The sequence below is a fragment of the Diospyros lotus genome, chromosome 4 (assembly GCF_014633365.1).
Source record: "Diospyros lotus cultivar Yz01 chromosome 4, ASM1463336v1, whole genome shotgun sequence".
NCBI classification, from domain to species: Eukaryota; Viridiplantae; Streptophyta; class Magnoliopsida; order Ericales; family Ebenaceae; genus Diospyros; species Diospyros lotus.
The window spans coordinates 35,779,653-35,803,950 of NC_068341.1; the positions used below are offsets into that span (position 1 = coordinate 35,779,653).

The 24,298-nt window shown below is 39.1% G+C and overlaps 2 protein-coding genes across 2 annotated transcripts; both read right to left on the reverse strand.

The window, feature by feature from the left end:
* Window positions 1-428: 428 nt before the first annotated feature.
* On the reverse strand, window positions 429-2,686 carry LOC127800014 (pentatricopeptide repeat-containing protein At5g66520-like). Its single transcript, XM_052334384.1, has one exon. It carries the CDS (start codon window positions 2,597-2,599, stop codon window positions 722-724), a length of 1,878 nt encoding a protein of 625 aa, XP_052190344.1. The 5' UTR covers window positions 2,600-2,686; the 3' UTR covers window positions 429-721.
* Window positions 2,687-3,530: 844 nt separating this feature from the next.
* Window positions 3,531-22,732, reverse strand: LOC127800582 (50S ribosomal protein L3-2, mitochondrial). Its single transcript, XM_052335282.1, has 5 exons — window positions 22,340-22,732; window positions 22,053-22,262; window positions 6,197-6,301; window positions 5,529-5,642; window positions 3,531-4,124 (listed from the first exon to the last, which is right to left on the reverse strand). The coding sequence occupies exons 1-5, from the start codon at window positions 22,682-22,684 to the stop codon at window positions 3,951-3,953; spliced, it is 948 nt and encodes a 315-aa protein (XP_052191242.1). The 5' UTR covers window positions 22,685-22,732; the 3' UTR covers window positions 3,531-3,950.
* Between the last annotated feature and the right edge of the window lie 1,566 nt (window positions 22,733-24,298).

Below are 24,298 nucleotides of genomic sequence, written 5' to 3' on the forward strand. Positions count from 1 at the left end.
TTAATTGTCTTTCTTGTTTTGTTTATGCTTTTATTTCTGTTCTTTATTAACTGTTGTGTTGCTTGTATGTTGGCCGGGTGAGTTGAGAATGTGTTGAGGGGTGTTTGATCGGTTTCTTGTGAGGATTACAAGACTATCAATGCTCCCAATTCTAACACATGGTTCAAAAGATGATGGATGAGAATAGTGGCTAGTGGACATAAGTTCCTAGGGACAAAAACTCTTGTCACGACCCAAGAATGAAGTAGTCATTATGAATTGCATGTAATTTTTTTGGTTGTACTATTCTATTGTACGTTTTAGTATCTTTAGTTGTAAAGCCTATAAATAAACTAGGGTAATTAGAGAATGATGTTGAAGAATGAATTGAATTCTATTTCTCTCTCAAATTCTCTCCCCCTCCTTATTTCTTCTAAATTCTCCATCTTTTTTTTTTTATTTCTTCTCCCTTTCTACTCTCATTCCCATTTTTAACATAATCCCATTCTAAGCCCCAAGTAAACCCTAGGAGCTTGACAGCAGGTTCTCATCGGCTGGCCACGGTTTTTCGTTTTTTATTAATAAAACAAAATTAAAAAATGACAGCCGGTTGACAACTTTTTAATGGCTGGTCCATAGGAATTTCCGTAAACAATGCATGTATACTCATTATATATGTACTTGCCAAAATGATTACATGGATTCACAATTCAAATAACTATGCAATTCACAACATTGATTACTACCAGTATCCATTGCAAGAACAGTCTCCCCCTTTGAAATGGTGGAATCGATTCCTATCCCTTATAATTATTTCCCGATCAAAAACTTGAGAGACAAGCTTACTCACAGTGTGACAGTCCTTGCAGATTCTCAAGTTCTTTGTGATTCGAAGAGTTTCACCAGATTTCGTCTTCAACAAGCCAAGAGCAATAGCAAGTTTCTCACTATGATAATGGAAGGGATTTTCCCTTTCTTCCTCCTCAACATCATGCAGCAGGACCCCATTTGTGTCGGCCACATAGCCGGCAGTTCTAACACCGTCCAGCATCTCCTCCACTTTGGCATATATCTCTTCAGCTAGCGGATGATCCCTTCCTCCCGCAACAAACTCATTCACAACGCCATCCAATTCGATCATGGAAAAGCCCGCGGGTTTGTTCACTCCCCTATCGTTCATGACCTTCCTCACGCGGCCAACCTCTGCCCATCTACCGGCACTGGCATACATGTTGGCTAGTAGCACATATCGCCCACTGTTAAAAGGGTCCAATTGAATTACTCTCTTCCCTATTTCCTCTCCAAGCTCCACGTTCCCATGGATTCGACAAGCGCCAAGGAGAGCACCCAGGACACTTGCATCGGGACTTGTTGGCATCTCATTGATGAGCTCTTTGGCTTCCTCCAACAATCCAGCTCTTCCGAGCAAATCTACCATGCATCCATAATGCTCTGATCCGGGCGCAATAGCGTGAACCTCTGTCATGTAACGAAAGTAATGGCGCCCTTCTTCCACCAACCCCGAATGAGCACACGCGTTAAGCAAATTTACGAAAGTTATGTAATCAGGAGATATTCCCCGTCTCTCCATCTCATTCAGAAGCTCAACAGCAGCCATTCCTTTCCCATGCAGTGCCAGCCCCCCGATCATGGCATTCCAAGAAGAAATCGCTTTGTGGGGCAATCCGTTGAAGACTTCAAAAGCCTTGTCCAAGCAACCACATTTGCAGTACATATCAATGATTGCAGTAACAAGTTTCGGGTCCATTTCAATGCCACTCTTCTGCATATATCCATGTATCCACTCCCCTTGTTTTAGAGCTCCCGAACCTTTACAAGCTGATAACATAGTGGCTGCAACGTATTTATCCAGCAGCAGGTTCTCTGATTGCATCCTGCGGAACAAAGCAAATGCCTCCTGAAAGCAGTTGTTCTGGACAAAAGCCGCCATCATCGCATTCCAAGAAGCCGAATTCCTTTCGTGCATCAACTCAAAAAGTTCAAACGCTTCATCAACACATCCCCACTGGGAATACCCACTAATCAAAGTGGTCCAGGATACAACGTTCCGGTGAGGCATCTTGTCAAATACCCGCCTTGCTTCCACCAAGCGTTCACAATTAACATACATATGAATCAAAGAATTCATGGAATATGCATCTGAAATGGAGCCAAATTTTAAAACATGGGCGTGGACTTGTCTCCCCTCTTCAACAGTGCAACAAGCTTTTATAAGAGAAGGGAAGGTGAATCTGTTGGGCGTAACAGATTCACTCAGCATCTGGGAGTACAACAGAATGCAATCTCTGGCTAACGTACGTTGCATATGAGCTCTAATGAGGACATTGTAGATAAAGGCATCCGGGTGGGGCATTACATCGAACACTTGGAGGGCATACATTAAATCGCCAGAGTCGGATAAAGCACAGAACTTGATAACCCGGCCCATGGCGTAGTTGTCGGAGGAGAGGCCCAGTCGGATAATTTGGGAATGGTACTGCTTGAGACGGGTCATTGTCGAGAAGCAGCAGCGGCAGCGGGAAGAAGACTCTTCTGGGCATGGCGAGATCTTGCAGTTGCTGCTGGGAAGGCCTACACAAACTGGGCTGCAAGCCATCATTATCCTTCCTTCATGCGCTTAGGATGTTGATGATACATAGCCCTAGTATATAAACTATCTATCAATTGGATTTGGAGGGGCCGGGAATTGTTATGTTGTCCTTGGGGGGGGGGGGGGGGGAGGGGGGGGTGAATTTTTCATTTTTTTTTATCACATTTTGTTAAATAAAAGATAACATAACATGCATTAATATTAATTTTAGAAGTACTTGATCCAAAAATTATCTTAAATCTCATAATTAATTAAGTAATTTTAGTGTTTATATTATGTATGTCAAATCAATTTTTGTTAACAAAATTTGACAAAAAATTAAAAAAATAACTAGGTTTTAGAATTCACCATTTAGCGGCTACAGTGAGAATAAAAGTACAATGACTAATTTATAAGATACAAACCTAAGGGAATAATTTATCCACTAAATATATATTGTAGTTCCTTTTCCCTCTTTTATCCCAAAATTTAAAATTTACCCTATATTCAAAATTAGTGATGATAAGTCCCTCAAATGACTAAAATTCAAAGAGTGTCATGACTAATTTTAAAACTAATCAAACAAATTTTAAAATTCAAAAATATCCAAAACCCAAGAACTAAAATTCCAAGGGTATGCAGTTAATTTAACCATATATATAATATGTACGGATGGCCCTTTGATGTTCTGAGTACGTAATATATAGCATAGGGAATATTGCTTGAGATTAATTAGACCTATAACATGATTGATTCTACCTAATAAACTAATTTTAAACAATAACCAAAAACAAAGGCAGAAATTAAAAAAAAGGAATGCAACCAAGGGAACTAAGGTTGTTGGTGAGGACCGTTCGGGAAAATACTTAAATTTGTTTGGTGTATAAGTGAGTTCATATACTTAAAAGATTACAACTTAACATCATCACCCAACATATTCAGATTTAACTAAACAACTTACTAAATAAAATAAAAATTAATCAAATCTATAAGTGTTGAATCCTGCTGCCAAATCTTAATGTTTTGAGTACATAAACCCTACTCTAGACTCAGTGGTCTGGTCCCTAAATATTTTCCATCCGTTTGATTGTGTCCCCTCCTTTCATCTTGAATTTATTAGATAGAAGAAACCAAAAACCTCTCCACATTTGGGAAGCATAACTAGACAGACAAAACTCAGCCTAAAACAACTGCCTAATCTCACTGATTCTACATCTCCTCTATTTGATAATGAAAAGGGAACAAGATACAAACTCTCAAGTGAAGGCTCAAGGCAGTTCAAATTAACAAGGAAACTCAGCTTTGAACCTAGCCAGAAGGACAAAAACAAGAAGAAAACCAGGTTTGGGGAGAGGGGCCATCCATAGACACTAGGTTCTCCTTAATCTGCACACATAAACGGATCGACTTCTCCAAGGTCCGCAACAGCAGGTTTCAAGTCTTCTGGATCCTCATTCTCACGGGCAAAAAATGTCGGAAATGGAAGGGATGAAATATCCGGCTTTTCGTAAACAGCATCTTTTATAAACACAAAATTTCCTTCAGCTCCTGGAACCTGCACAAGAATATGTCGGAAAAGTAAGGGCAGATAGAGGTCCTGTATATTGTGGGTTTTCCTCCCCGCCCCACCCTCCCAAAAGAATGTAATCTATGACTTTTATGAGACGGACGACAAATAGTGCATAAAGGAATGTGAACACAAGTTTTGGTTAATCATATGAACCCAGTATGCAATATGGACTTTCATCGATGGATTATCCCCCTGCATGGATTCACTTATATCTATTCTTTAGTAGTGTACCTCATATGGTTAGTCAGCATGCATGCATCAAAGGACGTCACGAGGATACTTGGAATCAACTAGCTTGAAAAATGGATTCTTTTTACATGTGATGCCCGAGAAACAAAACTGAACTACCATGTAAGATTGAAGCACTCACACAAGAAATATTGAACGGTTAGGGATAAAAAAGACCGATTGAACTGCACCTACTATCATTTAACTTCCCTCATCTAAACTGCATACAAATTAATCTCCCAACAATGAAATGATTCAATTCAGTCCTTCCGTTAGATAACCGGCGGAGAAATCAACAAAAAGCAGCCAAACCACTCAACCATAACTAAGTATAAATGGACCAAGAAGCCCTTTCATAGCAGTAACTGATTTCTTTAAACAATAAGTACGTTATGAATTAATTTTTAGACAAAAGATCCTCCACAATTGCTACCTTCATTATTTTTGTGCATCTTGTATGCCTATATATACTATCAATCATATCCAGTTTTAACCCCTTTTTAGGTCATTAAGGCTCCCTTAACAGCAATACAGGAAAACTTCCTCTTCTTCACACTACATTGTTCTTATTCTATTCCAATTTCTCCATTCCATTGCCTCAACAAAGTGAAGCACAATCACCTATCCCTTAGCCTATTTCTACCAGATATTCATAACCATTGTCACAACTAATGGTAATGCTAGCATGCAAGAACTATTTGTACCTTAGCCACAATGGAAATGGTAGAGGAAGATCCATTGGGATGCAGAATTGCTGTCAAGAGGACTACTTTTGTCAAAACTCAAAAGTAAATCAGGTTAATTGTTTTGGAGGTAGAAGAGGGAAACCACAGAGATTTAAGGGGCTGAGACGAGAAGTGAAGATGGGACAGAAAATAGATTGGCAGTGATGCACTAGGAGCACAGAGGAGGGAATAGAAGATTAGGAAGAGAAATGAGCTTTGAAAAGTTAAGTCAAACATGTTATTACAGAGCTTCTGTTAATGGGTGTTCTAAAATTTAATTTGTCCATAGTTGAAGGGGTTAGAATGTAAGCCCTTTTTAGATGAAGGGAACTAATGGATACTACGTCAGTAATGTTTTTACTTTTTTTGCTTGAAATACCAAGTCAGTATTGAAGAGGTGTATATGCATTTATCCCTACTGGTTATAAAACAATACCTGGCCTTTCACCCACATCAAGTTCCTTGCCGGGTCTATTCTGTAAACCCAGACATTTTTAACAGTTCGCTGTTTCGCACCCATGCGCCCAGGCATCTTCTTGCCTTTAAATACCTATTCAAAGAAATTAGCAAGTGTAAGTCATACCATGTATCCACAGTAAAACTGCAGTTTCAACTGATAAGAAATTTGCACAAACCCTTCTGCCCCCACTTTCTTCTTTAAATGCATGATGAAACAAACCCTTTCAGAATTCAAAAGAACACATTGACTACAAGCTTCTAAATAAGTCCCAAATTCACTAGGTCAAACAATTCCTGAATTCGCCCAAAAATTAGAATGAACTTAAGAAATTTATGGTTCAAAAGGAAAACCATGTCTACTGCAAAAGGTGAAGTCGTTCAACATTAAAGTTAAACAGCCTTCTTCATGGTCATTTTGTAAACAGTTAGTATTAAAATATGACTGAAAAAGTAAGCTGCTATAAAAAGAAGGAAAACTGTCAAGAGTCTAATAATCAGTTACTGCAACACATTTGATTACTCATTTTTCATGGTCATGCAAGTAACAAAATAGTAACTAAATTCTACTTTAAAAAAAAGGCTGCTAGATAGCAAAATAAGTGTTAGGCTGCTGCTCAGTTTTAAATAAAAGGTCACCAAACACACCTTTCCAGGAGCATCCCTTTGACCAGTAGAACCAATACTTCGATGAGATAATGATGCACCATGAGATGCAGGACCTCCCTTCATGCCCCATCTTTTCATCCCTCCCTGGTTGGAAAGCAGTGGAAATGTGTATTACAATGCAAAGCAAAAACTATCTCACAGCATAAAAAAGGATGTCAAACAAACATATGTCATGGAATAGCTGCATATTTACCCAAATCAAGTCCTCAGGTACAAGGAGTATATGAGCAATCAATATCTTTGATACTCATTTATCTAAAAACCAAGACACCAACCATTGCGGAGACAGGAAACAGTGCCTTTAAAGGCTCTAAGCGCACTCAAGCACAAAGACATTCTAGAGCTTAAGCATGAGGCACAAAGCACAAGCGTGAGCTCAATCGAAACAAAGAGTAAATGTTAGGAAAAAATAAAGAGATTATACAATAACTGCAACTAAATTACTAGATAATACTGTCAAGATAACAATTCATGCTAAAAGAGAACAAAATAGGGTCTTTTAATTAATTTCCTATGATTTAGTCAAGATTAAGAAAGTCATCTTCATCATTAGAGTAATAGTTCTCATCATCGTCCTTATCAGTGCCATCTAATTGACTTCTTCAACCCAAAATGGCCATAAACTAGAAGTTGGAGCAGGCATTCCAGTTGTTACATTGCCACCTTAATTTGCTTCTAACATATCTAGACTCTTCATCTCTAGCTATATTAGCAACAACCCCACATGTCAAAAAATCATGACCAAAAATAGAATCATTCTCTTCTACAACACTCCAAGATATTTACATAATACATGGGTCTGTTTTGGTGTATTAGGGTACACAATAACAACTCTTTTCTTTTTACTGTAAAATAATAAAAGATTAAAAACTAAATAAGCATGCTCAAATTCCCTTTGCTCTTAAAAAAAAAAAATGTTTCTTTTAGGGCTTAAGCTGTGCTTTATCATTTGCGCTTCGCTTTGACAAGAAAAAGCACTAGGACTGTGCTTTGTGCTTTTTTTTGCACTTAAGCTAGCTTAAGGGTGCTTTTAACAACACTGATGGGAAAATATATATACAAGCATAAATAGAAAAAAGAAAACAAACGAATATTACATAGGCAAACAAGACAGCAATGCAACTGCAAATGACACCACTTTAATCTCCAGTCGTTTCCTGTTCAAACAGAGAAACTTTTCCACAAAATATTAAGTGGAAAAACAATAAATGAACTATCATCCCCTGAGTAACAACAACAACCAAAGGCCTTAAACCCCATTTCCCCTATAACTCTGCTACTACATAAATGTTAACTTTACCAGTGTTAAGAATAATAACAAACATTTCCAATCTCAGCTTCCTTAACATTATAAAATATAAAATGGCTTGTCAAGGACAACTTCCACTTTAATTTTCTCTTTTTTCAAGTGTTCTCTTAACCTTTCCAACTTGGTTAAGCATTGTCTTCCTGTCATTATCCTCGTGGGGAAAGAATTCCTTAAATCCAAAGCCTTATTCAGTCAGATTCAGAATCAAACACAGAAAATAGAAAATTGTTGCACCTAAAAGAATAAACAAACAAGTAAATAAACACAAAAATAGCTAGAAATAACCAGACGCTATGTTACATGGACACTGCAGTTTCAGGCATTGTACCGGTGTTGACATGACACGACACTGGTATTGGTATGAGATATGTGTCAAACTCTTCATCTTTCAGATCTCTGTGTTAATTCTTGGTTTTTATGTATTTAATTTACGTCTAAATTTAAAATAATAAAAACTAACAATTTATTTTGTTTTATTATTTCAGTTAATCTACTTTTAGCCATTTAAAATATATGTTTTATGAGATCACCCAAATTGCCTACCCACCACTTACCATTTTATCTTATATGAATAACTAGCATACCCTTAATTTTTAGTTATAGAACTAAAAGATAAAAAAGATTTGTAAGTGCCGGGGTAAGATAGTAAGATTTTTTATGTCATATCGCAGTACCCATGTCCTACACTTGGACACATATACCCATATCCTAAAATTTATGAAGTTGACAAGTCCAACCTCTAGGTACATATCCATATCTAACACCCATACCCGAGTCCATGTAACATAAACCAGATGAGCTTAACTTGTTCATAGAAGTAATTAAGGTTAATAATGTATTCATCTCACACAAACACACCAGAAAATTCTTCAAGTGGGGAAAGGTGTTCCCTGAACAAAAACAAACCCCAGTTATTCTTTTATATATATAGTATAAGCAATGATGAATATATATATATATATAGACAATCAACCCTGTCCAAGAGAATAAATAGGAGGAAGACCTTCTGCTACCTAGAGGATAAAAAGAGTAAATCAACCAAGAAATATGCCAAAGGGAGGCTAAAAGGAGTCTCCTCCCTCAATTGCACAAACAATGTAAAAAATAAAACCTTTCAAACAGAAAATAGAGCTCTCCATGCTCTTTTGTTTCTATCCCTCCAACTAAGTTTAAAAGAAAAATGAGACATAAACCACCCTGTCCAATCCCTCTATAGCCATTAAAGAAGCCCATAGGAAGCCATTAACTAAAACAGATAAATTAACAGAGGAAATACAAAAACTAACCCAATCCCTCGGCTTCTGGTTGAAACCAATCCTTTCTAAAACAAAAAAAAGAAAATTTCATATCAAGTGACCATAAGCTTCTCAATATCAAGCTTACAAATAAAGCCTTGAGAGTCATTTTTAAGCTTTAAATCTAGCACTCATTGGCCACAAATATGGCGTCCAAAATTTGTGAAACCACCCACAAAGGCATTTTGGAACCTGAGACAACATAATGATTTCCCTAAATCTAACAGACAGGACTTTGGCCAATAGCTTGTAAACAATACCTACTAAACCTATAGGCCTAAAGTCCTCCAGGTCAGCAGCTCCTTTTAAAGGAATCAGAGCTAGGAAGCAATCATTCAAACTCCCATCAAGTGTCCTGAACCACAATACATACACACACACACACGTCTTTCTAAGACTCCGGCAGTCTTAACACTGAATGTTAAAAACAATCAACATTACTTTAAAAATTGTCAATAATCTGATGCTTGACGCAAAATAAGGATTATTACTATCATGCAGAAAATGGGCCAATGACAACAAAATGGCTGATTTTTCCATTATCTATAAAAATGAGCCATTGTTGATAAAAAATAAGACTTTTTGGAGAACACTCATTGAGCATACACCAAGAGCACTAAAAAGAGCTTTTATTAAAGATCTTCATTTGTTTATTAAGCTACATTTTGTACTATTTGATCAGTTAAGAAATCATTCTTTATCTTTTATTTCCCTGTTTCTTATTTATTGTTGTAAGAGTGAGTTATTATGGCAGGTTGTTGTTAGGACCCCCGTTATTCATACCTATCAAAGGCGTAAAAGGAGGGGGGGAATTAGGGGTAACCAAGGAAATTGACTCGGGCAAAAGAGTCCAAAGTTGGTTAGAGGAGGAATATTCATTCACGTGGCTTCAACGGAATGAAGGGAAGGTATAAAAGGGGAGGAGAAAGGAGAGAGAGAGGAGGAAAATTCTGGACAATAGTTGTGGGGAGAGAGAAGGCCCTCTCGAATAGGCCGATTGGTTGTTTTTTTTGCTTTTACACATTCTAGAAATTGCAGTAATCCTTGTAAACACTGATTTTCTACTGTTCTGGTACTAAATTCAATCCAAAAGAGTGAGTTTCTATTATTTTGGTATCAAAGCATTAATCCATGGGGGTATCTGTTTTTGGGAAAGTGGGGGAGCTAGAGGGAAGATTGGAGACTTATCAACAACAAATAGAAAGACAAATGGAGGGATTGTAAACTGGGTTGGATTCCATGAGAAATGAATTCCAAAGGGTGCAAAACATAGAGAAGAACATGACGATGATGTTGGACCTGTTAAGTTTTGGACAAAAATAACCTTACTGTCTCACTTTTTTATTCACTAGAAAAGCTTGATTTATACAAGCTTATTTACAAAAATAGGAAACAACTAACTTTAGGAAAGAATCCTAGGATCTATTCAATTTAGGATACAACCAAGATAGGAAACATAATCTAATCTAGAAGATACAATTTTACTTTTAGGAAATAATATCTACAGTCAATCAATCTAGGAAACATATATAATCAATCATCAATTAATCAATCACCAATCAATGATTGAATCATCAATCAATCAATCACCAATCAATCATCAATTAATCAATCACCAATCAATGATTGAATCATTCCATATCAGCTGCCATCTTTCCCAATACAGAAACATTATTCTTGATGTTGTTTCTTGTTACTTAGGGAAACCCTAGCTGCTGACACTCCCCCTCAAGATTGAGCGTGTATATCTTGCATCCCAATCTTACTTAACATCTTGTTAAACACTGGTGTAGGTAGGCCCTTAGTTAGCATGTCTGCTAACTAATCTTGTTATGAGATGTATGGTGTGCATATCAGCCCACTATCCAATTTCTCCTTGATAAAGTGCCTATCTACTTCAATGTGCTTTGTCCTGTCATGTTGAATAGAATTATGAGCGATACTGATTGCCGATTTGTTGTCACAGTAGAGCTTCATAGGTGTAGTCCACTCAATCTTGAGATCATTTAGAAGAAATTTTAACCACAATAATTCACACATACCTAGAGCCATGGAACGAAATTCTGCCTCAGCACTTGACTTAGCCACCACATTTTGTTTTTTGCTCCTCCACGTTACCAAATTGCCTCCCAACATAGTACAATATCCGGAAGTAGATCTTCTATCTACAACAGAGCCTGCATAGTCTGCATCTGTGTAGGCCTCAAGGGTCATAGCTTCTCCCTTTTTGAACAAAATGCCTCTTCCAGGTGCTTCTTTTAGATAGTGGAGTATTCGATACACAACTTTAAGATGGACTTCCCTTGAGTTATGCATGAATTGACTAACCACCCCCACAGCATAGGCTATATCTGGCCGAGTATGGGCCAAATATATCAGCTTTCCAACCAGCCTTTGGTAAACTCCCTTGTCAACTTTATCTCCTTCTAGAGCTTCTCCCAACTTATGATTTGGGTCAATGGGTGTGTCACTTGCTTTGCAGCCTAGCAATCCAATCTCCTTTAAAAGGTCTACCACATATTTTTGATGAGATATGAATATTCCCTCTTTAGAATGAGCCACCTCTATTCCCAAGAAATATTTTAATCTCCCCAAATCTTTGATTTCAAACTCCTTTAACAAGCACTCCTTTAATTGAGTCATCCCTTCTTTGTCATTGCTGGTAACAACAATATCATCTACATACACAATTAACACAGTTACTCCCCCTGTGGTCGAATGTTGAATAAAAAGAGTATGGTCTCCTTGGCTTTGTCTATGCCCCATGCCAAGCATAACACTCGTGAATCTCCCAAACCAAGCCCATGGGGACTGTTTCAGTCCATACAGGGCTTTTTTTAGTTTGCATACAACCGGCCCTTGTGTGGCTATTTCATAACCTGATGGTATTTCCATATATACCTCCTCCTCTAGGTTACCATGTAAAAATGCATTTTTCACGTCAAGCTAATGCAATGGCCAACCTAGATTAGCAACTAACGAAAGAAGGACTCTAACTGTATTTAGTTTAGCCACCGGTGCAAAAGTGTCCAAATAGTCTACCCCATACACTTGTGTATATCCCTTGGCAACCAATCTTGCTTTGTACCGATCTAGAGATTCATCAGACCTATATTTCACAGTATAGACCCATTTACAACCCACTGGATGTTTTCCTTTAGGCAATTTTACCACTTCCCAGGTCTGGTTTTTTTCTAAGGCTATCATCTCAACTTCCATGGCATCCTTCCAATTCTTATTCCCTATAGCTTCAGAAAAACTTTTTGGAATAGGGATGGTATGTAGGCTGGTAAAAAAGGCTTTATGGGTAGGAGACAACTTAGAAAAGGAAAAAAATAGGTGTAATGGATGCTTGGTGCAAGTTCTTTTTCCTTTTCTTAGAGTAATGGGCCAATCAAGGTCATAGGTATCTGGTTGGACAATAGCTTCAGCAGATTTTGTAGAGCTCATATGAGTCATATCAAGAGAATTGGTTACGGGAATACCTGGTGATGACTCTGAAATGGCAGGATTGTTAGTGTTATTCTTGCTTGTAAAGACCGTAGGACTAGGACTTGTAGAGGATGCAGGAGCTTGCATAGGATTAGATTCGATTTTATTCCTCCTTGAGTATACCTGCATAGGCCGAGGAGTAGAAGGTGAAGCTTTCTCAGGTGTCATGTTTTTCGAGTCTTTATGTTTAGGAGATGGGTTCAAGGATAGCAGATTAGGGTTAGGAAGAAAGGAGGAATCCCTATTAATCAAGCTCTGATTTTGTTCTAAAATAGTTGATGATCTGAAGTACGACTCATTTTCAGCAAAGGTAACATCAGCAGATACAAAATATTTCTTTGAAGGATGATGATAGCATCGATAGCCTTTTTGTGTAGATGAATATCCAATAAATACACATTTTAAGGCACAAGGATCTAGTTTCCCTCTATTGGCTGTTGGAATATGAACATAGGCTGTGCACCCAAATATCTTGGGCTGCCAATTACTAGTCATATCACATGGAAGTCAGGAAAATGACTCATCAATAGTTGAATAGGACTTTGAGATTCTAGGGTTTTAGATGGCAATATGTTGATAAGAGTGGTGGCAGTTAGGGCTGCTTCTCCCTAATAATGTTGAGGGACATTATAGTGAAAAAGAAGTGCTCAAATAACAGCTAGAAGATGACCATTTTTCCTCTCGGCCACCCCATTTTGTTGAGGGGTGTAAAGACAAGAAGACTCATGAATAATACATTTTTGTTGAAAGAAAGTGGATAGAGTGTAATTGAAGAAATCTCTAGTATTATCAGATCTAAACCGCTTTACATTTACCCCAAACTGAGTCTTAACCATGTTGTAAAAATTGGGGAAAACATGGCTTACTTCTGACTTAGCTTTCAACAAATATAACCATACCACTCTAGTACAATCATCAACAAATAAGACAAACTATCTTGTCCCAGAAATATTGGGAACACTTGATGGACCCTAAATGTCACTATAGATTAAAGAGAAGGGGAAATCAGTCCTTTTATTAGAAAGAGGGAAAAAAACCCTTTTATGTTTGGCAAGTTCACAATCAGCACAATGAAAGTGACTAAAATCCAATCCTTTAGCTAAATTAGGAAACATTAATTTGAGAGTAAGAAATGAGGGATGACCCATTCTATAATGTTGTAACCACATCTCATCCTCGTTGGATTGAGCTAGGCATGACATAAGAGGAAGAGACTCCTTCTTGTCCGACCCTACTGATTCCTTGAGGTAATAAAGTCCCTCTTTAGCCCTAGCAAGCCCAATCATCCTCTTCTTGCCCTGTTCCTATATCTCACAGACATTGGAATAAAAAGATACACTGCAATTAGTATCCTCAATAAGTTTTTGAACAAATATAAGATTAGCAAATAATTTGGGGACATGAAGGACATTCTTGAGGGTTAGGTGATCATTGAGAAGAATATCTCCTTAACCAGCAACGGTAATGAGTGAGCCATCTGCCATTGTAATTTTTCTAGAGCTAGGACAAGGATTATAAGAAATAAACAATTGTGGATGAGATGTCATGTGGTCTGAAGCACCCGAGTCTAGGATCCAACAATGTTGGTGTAAAGTTTCTGAAGCATGTAGGGAAAAGGTGTAGGAAGCAATATCTGTGAGAGCAAGAGAGCTACCATTTTTTGCCTTTTTGTCTAGAGATCCCAGAAAATTTTTTAGTCTTTCAATTTCTGCCTTGTTGAGTTCAAGAGACTGTCCCCCATGCTCCAATCCTCTCGGTTCCAGTTGTTGCTGGCTGTTGGCTGCTACTATATGCACTTGACTCCTTGCTGGTCCCCCTCTAGATGGCTTTCCATGGAGCTTCCAGCAATTCTCTACGGTGTGCCTAGGTTTTTTACAAAAGGTACACCATAAAGAATCCCTATCCACTGGTTTCTTTTCATCCCTAGGGCCTTTGTTTTGATTATGAGTTTTTAAAGACACTAGGGTAGAACTCTCACCGGAGATAGCTTCTAGCATCACACCCCTTCTCCCTTCTTCTGCCCTTATTAAGGAGATTGCCTCATTCAAGGAAGGTAAATCCTCTTTGCTAAGAATCTGCACTCTGACCGCATCAAATTCACTATTGAGGCCGGCCAAAAAGTCATATATCCGCTCCTTTTCAACAAATCTCTTATGGAGTGCAGCATCCTCACTACATTTCATCTTCAAACATTGGTAGTGATCTAGCTCTTGCCATAGAGTTTGCAACATATTTGCATACTCCGTGATGGTCTTCGAGCCTTGTTTGGTTGCTGCCACCCTTGCCCGTATTTCATAGATTTGGACTGCATCTTTAACTTTGGAATAGGTCAAGTTTATGGCCTCCCAAATATCTTTGGCTGTGGTCAAAAACATGACAGTGTCACTGATCTCTGGAACCATGGAATTCCAAAGCCAGGACATTACCAATGAATCTTCCTCGTCCCATGCTGCGAACGCTGGATCACCTTCTTTTGGGCCCGTTCCTAACAAGTGGCTAAGCTTCCCCTTCCCTTTAAGAAAGGTCCGGATCAGTTGTGACCACTTTAGGTAGTTTTTCCCATTCAAACGATAGGCTGCCTGGAGAGACGGCAATTCTCCTCCCAAGGTCCCATTTTGAGTTCCAACAATTGGAACTTCTAAGGTATGGCAGGAATTGGTTGTATCTGATGTAGGTTCTTGGATGGAAGACATCTCTTGGCCAAGATTCAGATGACAAACGAAAGATGAGAAGACTGGTAAGGATAGGCTTTGTAGATCCCAAAGAATTGTAGAACAAAAACAATCCCTAGGGCTCTGATACCATGTTAAGTTTTGGGAAAAAATAACCCTACTGTCTCACTTTTTTATTCACTAGAAAAGCTTGATTTATACGAGCTTCTTTACAAAAATAGGAAACAACTAACTTTAGGAAAGAATCCTAGGATCTATACAATTTAGGATACAACCAAGATAGGAAACATAATCTAATCTAAAAGATACAATTTTACTTTTACGAAATAATATATACAGTCAATCAATCTAGGAAACATATATAATCAATCATCAATTAATCAATCACCAATCAATGATTGAATCATCAATCAATCAATCATCAATTAATCAATCACCAATCAATGATTGAATCATTCCATCTCAGCTGCCATATTTCCCAATACAGAAACATTATTCTTGATGTTGTTTCTTGTTACTTAGGGAAACCCTAGCTACTGACAGGACCAATTCAACTTACTGATAGAGAAGTGGGAAGCACAAGAGAAGGATAGGAAGGGGAAACGAGGTGAGGAGAACGTACTCATGGGTTCCTCTTTTACAGTGAACGAGATGCCAGTGCTAGGAGAAAGGGCAAGGGACGAAGGCAGTGTGACCGAGGGCTTTGGTAGACTAGAGGTGAGAAGTCGATGCTTGGAGATGCCCATATTTGAGGGAGACAAGCCTGATGGTTGGGTCTTTAGGGAAGAGTTACTTCGTCGTGAACCGATTGACCGACACAGAAAAATTGGATTCGGCGACGCTCTATTTTGAAGGGGCTACTCTTGCCTGGTTTCAATGGGAGCAACGACAATGATGTGTGAGGAGTTGGGAGGAGCTCGAGGCGATGCTGGTAAGCCATTTCCGATCAACTCAAGAAGGCACCGCAAAGGAGAGGTTTCTCGCACTTAGGCAGTCAGAGTCCGTCAAAGACTACCGCCTCTATTTTGAGACTGTAGCCTCGCCGCTCAAAGAGCTGCTAGAAGCATTTCTGGATGGCCATTTCATAAATGGCCTGAGGTTGGATATTCGGGCAGAGATGAGGGTAGTAAGGCCCACCGAATTGGAACATATGATGGAGCTAGCCCAACGAATTGAGGAGATGAATCAGGTGGTCCGTGGATATTATTTTGGATCAGGCCCAACTCGGGTACCGACCCCTTCCACCCTAACAACAAACCCCTAGCCGGCAATGATTCGGCCCCCTCCGCCAGCATTATCGAAGTCGGCAACACCCAACCCTGCTTCCTCACTTCAGCCACCAGCTGTCAATAAGTGGAGCAACCCTCCTTTTAAACGACTGAGTAAGAGTGAGTTGCAAGCCCAACGAACAAAGGGTCTGTGTTTTCGTTGTGATGAGAAATACTCGGTGGGGCACAAGTGCAAGAACAAAGAGTTGTAGGTGATGGTAATCTATGTGGAGGAAATGGAAGAGGGAGAAGAAGAAACAAAGAAGGCCGAAACAAAGGAGAATTCAGGGGAAACAGAAGACGGTCAAAATGGGGGAAGTGGTGGAACTATCCCTAAATGCTGTAGTGGGGTTAACACCTCTACAGACCATGAAAATCAAGGGAGAAATTGACGGCCAAGAAATGGTGGTCTTAATCGGTAGTAGGCTTCCCACAACTTCATAGCTACTAAACTGGTACAGAAGTTGAGGCTGCTCTGGACTCAAACAAGAGGTTATGGAGTGATCATGGGGTCAGGCATGATTGTTCAAAGGGCTGGAGTGCGTAAGGGGGTTACTCTAATGCTGCAAAATGTTGAGGTAGTCGAGGATTTCCTACCATTAGAGCTGGGAAGCTCAGATGTAATTCTCAGAATGAAGTGGTTAGCCACGCTTGGGGAGACCCAAGTAGATTGGGGCTCATTAGTTATGAAGTTTAGATCGGGGGGTATGATAGTAACACTGCATAGGGACCCCAGCCTCAACAAAACATTGGTAACCTTGAAATCGATGATGAAGGCGTTCTAAGAAAATGGAGGAGTGTTGTTGGAGTTGGGGAGTTTGATAGCTGAGGACAAAATGGCGGAAGAGTCAGTTCCTGGGGAATTGTAGGAGCTGCTAGCAGAATTCAAGGAGCTGTTTGAGGAGCCATGTAGACTGCCCCCGCACCGGAGGAGGGATCACATGATTACGTTGCAATCCAGAGCCCCTCCGAGAAGCATATGACCTTATTGTTACCCCTTTCTCCAGAAAAATGAGATTGGGAAGCTGGTTCGAGAAATGTTGGCAACAAGTCTTATCAAGCCGAGTATCAGCCTATTTTCCAGCCCTGTGTTGCTGGTCAAGAAGAATGGTAATGGTTAAAGATTTTGTGTGGACTACAGGGCTTTAAACAAGGTAACAATTCTCGATAAATTTCCCATTCCCGTCATTGAAAAGTTATTGGACGAATTACATGGGGCTGCCGTTTTTTCTAAGCTGGACTTGAAATTGGGATATCATCATATACGAATCGCACCTGATGACATCCCGAACATTGCTTTTCGCACCCATGAGCGTCATTATGAATTTTTAGTAATGCTATTTGGATTAACAGTTGAGTTTGCCTAGAGTTTATGCAGTAGAAGATCAGTAAAGTGTTGAAGATTATCAGGTGAAAGATTACAACAATTAGGGCTAAAATACCAAGTATAATTACTTAGTAAATTAGAGGGCCTAATTGTAATATCCCAATAATATTTAGTTACATTGGGATGTCTGCCCTTTCTATGAATAAGAGGGCAAGGGAGGCAATCGAAATTGATTCTGAGAGAGCTTCTAATACTGTCTATGATCGAGTGCTAGGTTTCCATTCTTGAGAAGAGAAAGGCGGGTTTTAGTCTTGTGTATTCTTAGGAGAATGTGTGCATGTACTCAGGGATATAGATGAGGGTTTAGAGGCTTGATGTACTGATCGATTTTATCCTAATAAAGGCTGCTCTGTGTGGATGTTGACTGCTGGATGTAGGTTTGCCAAAGGCATTCCGAACCAGGATAATTCTCAGCTCTTGTTGGTTTGTTTTATCTTTCTGTATTTCTATTTCATTTCTATTTTGTCTGTTTTCTTAATCGATTTCTAAATTCTGTGAGTGTACAAGAATACGAGTGGAATTCTCTTTGGGTTTGATCTTCGATTGACAGTCCTAAATAACAACATTAACAAATGCACCCGCCACTTTCTAATCCTTGATGAATGAGATTTTTAAGGAGCACTTGGTTCATTTTGGTGTTTTTTTATGATATTCTAGTCTACAGTAAGAATATGGGTGAACACAAGGAACATTTGAGGTGTGTATTAGGGGTCCTAACCGCTCACTAGTTGTATGCTAATGCCAAGAAGTGTAAGTTTGGCCAGTGGGAGATTGAATATTTAGGGCATGTCATCTCACAAGAAGGTGGCTGCCGATAGTGCTAAAGTTCAAGCGATGTTGGAATGGCCCAGCCCCAAGTTACTACAAGAACTTCGAGGATTTTTGGGCCTTACGAGGTATTATCGGAGGTTCATAAGGAATTACAGCAAGCTTGCATGGCCATTGACAGATCGCCTTTGGAAGGATAATTTCTCTTGGGATGAGGAAATGGAGCAGGCTTTCCAATCTCTTAAAAGGGTGATGACAAAACTGCTGGTGTTGATTTTACCGGACTTTTCGAATGAATTCATCGTGGAGAGAGACGCGTCAGGGCATGGATTGGGGGCAATCCTGATGCAGGAGCAGCGGCCCATTGCTTTCTTCAGTCACGCCCTAAATCCCAATGGTCAAAACAAGTCGGTGTACGAGAGGGAGTTGATGGCAATAGTCTTTGCTGTGAAGAAGTGGAGACATTATTTATTGGGGAGAATGTTCGTTATATGAACAGATCAACGAAGCCTTAAATTCTTGATGGAACAACGGGTAATCAGTTCGGAGCGCCAAAAATGGGTTGTGAAACTAATGGGCTACGACTTTGAGATTCAATATCGCCCAGGGTTGGAGAATCAAGCTGCAGATGCCCTCTCCCGCCTCCATTCACCTGTCACACTTATGACCCTCATCATTCCCTGAGTATTGCACCTGGACCAGCTCAAAAAGGAGGTTGAGGAAGATGAGACACTTCAGGAAATTATTAGGAAAGTGCTGGAAGATCCCACTAACAGACCCAAGTCTGCATGGGTGGATGGACAATTGTTGTACAAAGGGAAATTGTATCTTCCTAAGGGCTCCACTCTCATTCCTTTGATGTTAAAGGAGATGATGGACAGATTGGGGGCCACTCCGGGTTTCTAAAGACTTATAAGAGGATATCAGCCAATGTGTATTGGACGGGGATGAAGTGGGATATTCAACGATATGTTAGACATTGCCCTGTGTGATAGCAAAATAAATATGTGGCACTATCGCCGAAAGGGTTGCTACAGCCAATTCCAGTCCCTCATCAAATTTGGAAAGATGTATCCACGGATTTCATCTAAGGGTTGCCCAAATCAGTGGGGAGGGATTCTATCTTGGTGGTGGTCGATCAACTCAGTAAATATGGACATCTTGTTGTTCTAAGGCACCCATTTACAACAGCCAGCATAGCAGAGGTCTTTGTGAAGGAGATTATCCAATTGCATGGAGTTCCAAACTCAATCATTTTTGATAGAGATAAAATATTTGTCAACCATTTTTGGTAAGAACTATTCAAGTTGCAAGGCACTTAGTTGAATAGAAGTACCTCTTACCACCCTCAGTCCGATAGTCAAACTGAGGTCCTAAATCGCACTTTGGAGACGTACCTCCGATGTTTTTCCTCCTCCAAACCCAAGGCGTGGTGCAGTTGGCTTCCTTGGGCAGAATATTGGCATAATACCTCTTATCATGTCTCCTTGAAACTAACTACGTTTTAGATAGTCTATGGGCGTGAACATCCCCTGTTGCTACGGTATGAGAAGGGGACCATGGGGTTTAAGTAATCAAGCAACAATTCCTGAAGCGGGACGCAGTTTTGGAGGAGCTGCAGGCCCAATAACGGTGAGCGCATGCAAGAATGAAGGATATAGCAGATAAAAAGCGACGAGACGTGCACTTTGAGGTCGGCGAATTGGTTTATGTGAAAATCTGCCCCTACAAACAAGATGTTGGCTGCTAGGGTGAATGAGAAACTGTCACCGAAATTTTATAGGCCCTTTTCTATGGAGAAAAAGATCGGAAAGGTGGCATACAAGTTGTTCCTACCACCTTCTTGCGCGATCCACCCCGTATTCCATGTCTCTCAACTTCGCAAGGCAAAAGGAGCAATGTAGGAGACGACAGAAATTCTAGGCCAGCTCATTGTCGAGCTAGAGATGAAGGTGGAGCCGGAATTTCTATTGGGAGTAATGTCAAGCACAGGAAAGAATTTGAGAAACCTTGATGTTTTAATCCAATGGAAGGAGGCGCCACCCCTGGTAATATCTAATTCCAGTAATTTGTATTGGGATGTTCGCCACTTAGTCTATAAATAAGGTAGGGGGTTAGTCGTTTAAAGAGAATTCATTTTTATAAGAGTGCAACTTTTGTTTTCATTTAGAGAGAAAAGGCTAGAAAGTGGGATAGTCCTTTGTAATCTTGGTGAGTGATTGAGGGTGTACTTGGGTATTGTTGTACTCATCGTTTGTCAATAAAGTAAGGCTGCTCTCAGGAGGATTCTATGTCTGGATGTAGGTTCACTCCAAGAGTGAACTGAACCAGGATAAAATCTGGTGTTTCTTGTTGGTTTGTGTTTCTGTTTCTATCTCTATTTCAATTCAATATTATGTTGTTTTATGTTTCTGTTTATTTCAATCAATCCGTGAGTGTATGCGGTTGAGAGAGGTTTTAATTACGTCTAAGAAATCAGTTTCCAGTGATCCCTAAGTTAACATTTACAAACCATCATTTTCACAAACCAAATTTAATCCACAAATAGAAGTTTCAAAGTTTTCAAAAACCATACACTTTATACAACCCAATTAACCCCCTATTCACTACTGTGCTATCAGTTACTAACACTTAAACTAGGACAGCCAGCTCAGCCCAGGTTTCTTGGCAGGGAAAGCAAATTGAACAATTCCAATGTTAACTGTGGTTAAACAAGCAAAGTTAGAAAAATCATTGAGATTCATCTATCTTTTACAGAATTATATTTTAAGACTAATCTTAAAACCATAGTACAATTATTTTACACTGAAAAAAAAAGTATGGATAATATTTAGATTGATCTAGCTTTTAGCAGGGGGAAAGAACTCTCAAGTAGGGGGAAGACATTTTAGAATTCAGACCAAACTGGCTGCACAACTCCTATGAAGGGGCTTTAGCATTTGACAACAACAATTATACTTCAGAAGCACTCCTGTTCATCTGTTGCGCATTCTTGTGCGTATCCTAATGCAAATATACATTTCAGAAGTTTTAACGCTTCTAATAATACTTTTGGACACTCCTTGGCATAAACAATGTACTAAACCTCTTAACTAGGACTATGCCTAGCATTTACAGAAATGTAAATCACTTGCCCCAAGTTTGTCTCACAGGATTTCAGGCAAAACACATTATGTATAACAAACACAAAGTGAACGTGCAATAAATAACTTCTAGCAGAATAAAAGAACATACTAGTAAACACGACATAAGTAATGCATCCAAAGGCACATCTATTACGTTTTCAAGTTTTAAATGGAAAATGTAACCAATAATGATATGTCAATATAATACCACTTTAGAATTCACAGTATCAGTTTGCCAGTATCCCCTCTTTCGTGTCTATGACTATGCATCATATAATTTCCTCAAGAATGTAAATTCCTGGAAATTGCAACAAAAAGTAGGACCTTAATAAAACTAATCAACAAAGAATCAATTGCTTTCCTGACTTCCTGTAAGTAATCCCAATACATCACACACTCATTTATGTCACTTACTGAAACATGAAAGCTAATTAAAGAAAGACGAAACTGCGAAATGTATGAAGTATGAACAAAATATTATATAGAATGGGAAACCAAAAGGCGACTAGACTAGTTTACCTGAAAACCTTTCCCTCTTGTAATTCCAGTGACATCAACATACTGGCCAGGAACAAAGTGGCGAACCCCAATGGGCGTGCCGACGGGAAGAAGAGCGTCTTCTGTCACCTGGAATTCCCTCAATTTCCTCTTCATTGGAACACCCTGAGCTCTGAAATGACCCACTTCCGGTTTCGTCAAATGCTTCTCTTTCTTATGGTCACAACCAATCTGTACTGAACGAAACATAAATCACGTAAAAACCGACTAAAAAATTTCATAAACAGAAAAAAGAGATAAAAACGAACCTGGAGGGCACAGAATCCTTCCTTTTCAGGGGTCTTGACCTGAGAAACAATGTTATCATTGAGCCAAAGGACAGTGATGGGGACTCTAGCGCCCCACTTGTCCCAAACAGCCTTCATGCCGCACTTGATTCCGATGAGGCCGGTTCGCTTGGAAGTAGGAGTCATCACTCCCGATTTGGCTTCGATAATCCTTGGAGCATCATGGGCTGTTTCATTTTCAGTGATGATCGCAGACAAAGCGCTGAAGCTTCTGGACGCAGGCGGAGATGAAGAATGTACTCTGCTGGGAACAATAGAAGAGAAGATGATCCGAAGGCCATGAATGAGGCCTCTCGAAGAGGCCATTTTACGGACAAGGCAGAGGGAGAGAGGGGGAAGAAGACGAGGGGGAGGGGGGGGGGTGGCGTTTGATTTGAAGAAGAAAAGCTTCGATAGGGTTTCACGTTAATTATATATTGTTCTTATATAACATATATAATACATATAACAATATTGTATTGATATATTTTTAATAATTATATATAATTTATCAACATTTAATAATAAAATTTTACATTATTCAATAACATATCTATTTTTATCTTTTTATCAAGTTGTAATAGTTTATCAACTCTTTCAAATCAAACACATAATTATTAACTGATAACTTAAAAACATATTTATTCAAATACATTATCAGCTTAAACGCTACCTAATTTAAACGCTATAAACAGTTTAAATATTATCCACCTTAAAAGTTAAAAAAAAAAAAAACCTAGCCAAACTAAACATATATATTATTTATCATGAAGTATTAGAAAATGCATAGATTAATTTTGACTCTTATATAATTTATTTTTTGTTTCTAAAAAATAACAATATAATATTAACATTGTAAAAATTGTTTGGGTAATGCAAAGAAGGAAACACAGGCGCCACCTAACTAGCTAGTTAACAAATATAGGTTGTCCTCAGGGTACAGGTCAAGTGGTTGGGTCATGATAAGTTAGGATTCGCACCAATAAGTCATGTGTTTGATTTCTTATCATGCGCAATAAGGCAAATCCTCCACCTGCGATTTACCTCCTCTACCAAAATTTAGGGCACGAGCGGTGAGGGACCGCTCAAGGGCAGTAATCCCAACAAATATGGGTTTTAGACATTTTATATTTATAAATAAATATGTTATAGTATAAATTAACATATATCTTATGTAAAATAAAACATTTGCAAAGTCTTCGAGAGGATCAAAAGACTCTTTAGGTGCTTCGAATGACTCTGGCTCTTTAGGAAGAAAGGCGAAAATATGGCCCGTGTGAAACCACCACCTATTTATAGTCCTCGTCTTCAAAAGATTAAGTGTCGCCAAAGTCTCCCGGTGACTCATATCTTCATATCCAACGACCCATTCAAGTCAGCCCATATCCTAATTTTAGGGTATCGAGCACCCACGTTTTTACTCTTCCATTTACTTTGTAGCCAAAGGCAAGAATATGGAGCCATTATTATGGAGTGCCCTAGGAAAATCAAGCCCAAAAATTCAAAATTCATAGAAATATTCTAAGTAGGCACGAATAACCCCGAAAAGGTCTCTTGGGGTGAAAGTCCCCCGGAGCCCCCGAGACGATCGAACCATAGTATTGCCAAACCCCAGAGACTCATTTAGAGTCTCTCAGGTAGAAGCCACGCAATGGTTTCGAAAAGTCTTTGGACTCATCCTAAGGGTGCTCATCGGGGTACTTTTACCCTGAAAATCCCTTCGGGCTCACACAATGCATCTTTCCCAAAGAGTCAAGAGACTCTCATTTGCATTACATGAGCTCCACCATCAAGTGTCTGTAAATAGCCAGCTATCCACGACAAGTGAATCTTTTTTGGATCTTTCTCAACTCACACTCTTTCTAAGATCTTAACTTGGAAGACTTAGACCTTATAACATACCCAACCCTTTGGGAGACAACCCATCGAGAGACTCCCACA